We start from the raw sequence: 2,500 nt of genomic DNA, 5'->3' as shown, positions 1-2,500 counted from the left end.
GTATGTTCCAGCATCCTGTGGCTTCAGCTTTCTGATCAGTACCAGGAATAAGTTATCTGTGTTTGAATACAAAAAAAATCTTCCTTCTTGTGTTTGGTGGCGTTTGGTCTCAGCACGTATTATATCGATGCAGTCGTTTGCTTTCACCTTACAAATATATTTACTATTGCTTGTGTACCAGTTGATATTAGATATCATAGTGACACTTCCTCCTGAGTAACCAGTCACATCAGAGCAGTCTACTGGACCTGTCAATCAACAGAAAATCTCACTCATTTATATAGTTCACTCATCACATGCAGTTACTAAAGGAGAATAAGTTAGGAGAATATCTGACCTGAGAGAAGGCAGAGGATGAAGATGAGGAGGATCTTCATCCTGGAATGAAATTCAGCGTCACGTCACTTCTACTCCTTTACGTCTATTGAAATGTGCTCTGTCTGTCTCAAGGAGGAAAGTCCTACTGATTCTCATTTCTATTTGCAGTCTGCTGTCTTTCAGCTTTATCAATTCTGTCATTTCCTCTTTTCTCACAGTGCTGTATCCGTCAGTGATGCAGATCTGCATGAGCACCTCCCAGAGTTCTTTCAGACATACTGTTTACTTTGTTAAGTTGATGTATGTGTTCACTTTTGTTTTCACTTTTTGCCCCTTTTTTTGGTTGTTTTTTCAGTTACATTACATTACATTGCAGCATTTGGCAGACGCCGTTATGCAGAGTGACTTACAATTATCTCACTTATACAGCTGAGCAGTTGAGGGCTAAGCGCTTTGCTCAAGGGCCCAACAGTGGCAGTGTGGCAGTGCTGGGATTTGAACTCTCAACCTTCCCATCAGAACTCCACCGTCTGCAGTGACACTCTTAAACACTAAGATCTGCCTGGTTTTATTATTATTATTATTATTATTATTATTATTAAATTGTATTTTATTTATTTATTTAATAAAGAATGATATGGAAATTAGAGGAAGGAAAGAACCACAAGGTTAGTGTTATTTCCCTGATTTCCTTTAAACTCTGGAATGCTGTCTGTGATTATATCACTCAGTAGGACGTCACTGTTGGTGGGAGTAAAATCTGGTGTTCATTTTTCTCTCACTTGTAAAAAGGATTTAGTGTAAAATCACATTACAGTTAATCTATAGAGGCACAACTCTAAATTACACACTGCTTGTAAAGTTTAGTGCTCGTGAAAATGATTCGAAATATTATTAGTAATTCATAATTAATAATTAATAATATTCACAGCTCAACCTCATCCTCACACGTAATCGCAGCAAACACAATCTTCTCATTACTCATCTCCACACCTCTGACCATTCCTTTATCCAGTTCTCTATTTCTCTCCCCTCACCCCCTGCATAACACCCCACACAACCCGAGCTCAATTTTGCAGTTTGCACAGGAAGCGAGCAGCAAGCGGTTTGAACAAGAATACGTCTCCTAATATGGGTATGAGAGCTAAGTTACTTATTCAACAGTCATGTTATTCAGAGCCTGAATGATATCTGTAAATTCAGCGTGAGCATTTCTTCCCATCTTACATCATGCAACATATCTCTGGCCTGCTCAACATGATGCAGGCAAAAACACATGCAGGCAAAAACACATAGGCTTAAAACGTATTTGTTTACTCACGCCTACCCTGACTAGTCTCTCTATTATGCTAATTCCCAGTCCTAATAATCTTTTCCCTCCCTCTCTCCTTCTGCCGAGCCACACACGATTTAAGGAGATACTAGAGATCCTGATCCTTTCTGATCTCCGGACCTGCCTGATCCGTTTCGGATGTCCTGCCTCTGGATGGAGCTCTAATCTACTCCAGTTCCAGACTGCTGGGACTACGACTGCTTCTCTGGCCATACAGAATTCATATCAGTCAATAATGAACTTTTTCACATTATCTGTTGTTACCCAGATGAGGACGGGTTCCCTTCTGAGTCGGGTTCCTCTCAAGGTTTCTTCCTCTTAAAGCAACTTAGGGAGTTTTTCCTCACCACCGTCGCCACTCAGTGTCTTGCTCAGTTGGGATAAATTCACACCTTTAATATGTGTATACCGTGTTGATATTTCTGTAAAGCTGCTTTGAGACAATGTCTCTTGTAAAAAGCGCTATACAAATAAAATTGAATTGAATTTAATCAAGAGATCTATGCATCTGCTGTTTTAATATTATCAACTGTTCATGCACCCATTCACTGGATTCAATCTCAAAGTCCAGTTGTTGGGGAGATATTCCAGAGAGCCGAGGCCCATATCTCTGGGCGAGCCTCCGAGAGGGGAGACCAGGCTTCGGGAATGTTCGTGCAGCTCTCCTCCTGAACTCCCAGTAGGGGGTTGGATGCTTTGGGACAGGTTCTCTGCTTGTGTCACTTTCTCTTGGAGCTCCTTTTCTTCCTTTCCTCTCTCTCTTTCTCTGCTTTCTTCTTCCATGCCTCTTTGAATGATTGATGCATTTTAGATTAGATAAAACAAGGTATTTAGATCAAATAAGAAGGG

At 40.6% G+C, this 2,500-nt stretch overlaps 1 protein-coding gene across 1 annotated transcript in view; it reads right to left on the bottom strand.

Annotated features, from left to right (window-relative positions):
- LOC108261792 (uncharacterized) overlaps positions 1-844 on the bottom strand; it is a 2,983-nt gene extending 2,139 nt beyond the window's left edge. The window contains exons 1-2 of the mRNA XM_053686458.1: positions 338-844; positions 1-248 (exon numbers count right to left, since the gene is read on the bottom strand). The exon at positions 1-248 is cut by the window's left edge and continues 55 nt beyond it. Of these exons, the coding sequence (XP_053542433.1) occupies positions 1-248; positions 338-377 (288 nt within the window). The 5' untranslated portion in view covers positions 378-844. The remainder of the gene's footprint in view (positions 249-337) is intronic.
- Between the last annotated feature and the right edge of the window lie 1,656 nt (positions 845-2,500).

This window comes from Ictalurus punctatus, chromosome 15, assembly GCF_001660625.3.
Source record: "Ictalurus punctatus breed USDA103 chromosome 15, Coco_2.0, whole genome shotgun sequence".
NCBI classification, from domain to species: domain Eukaryota; kingdom Metazoa; phylum Chordata; class Actinopteri; order Siluriformes; family Ictaluridae; genus Ictalurus; species Ictalurus punctatus.
This window is presented reverse-complemented; position numbering and strand designations above follow the sequence as displayed.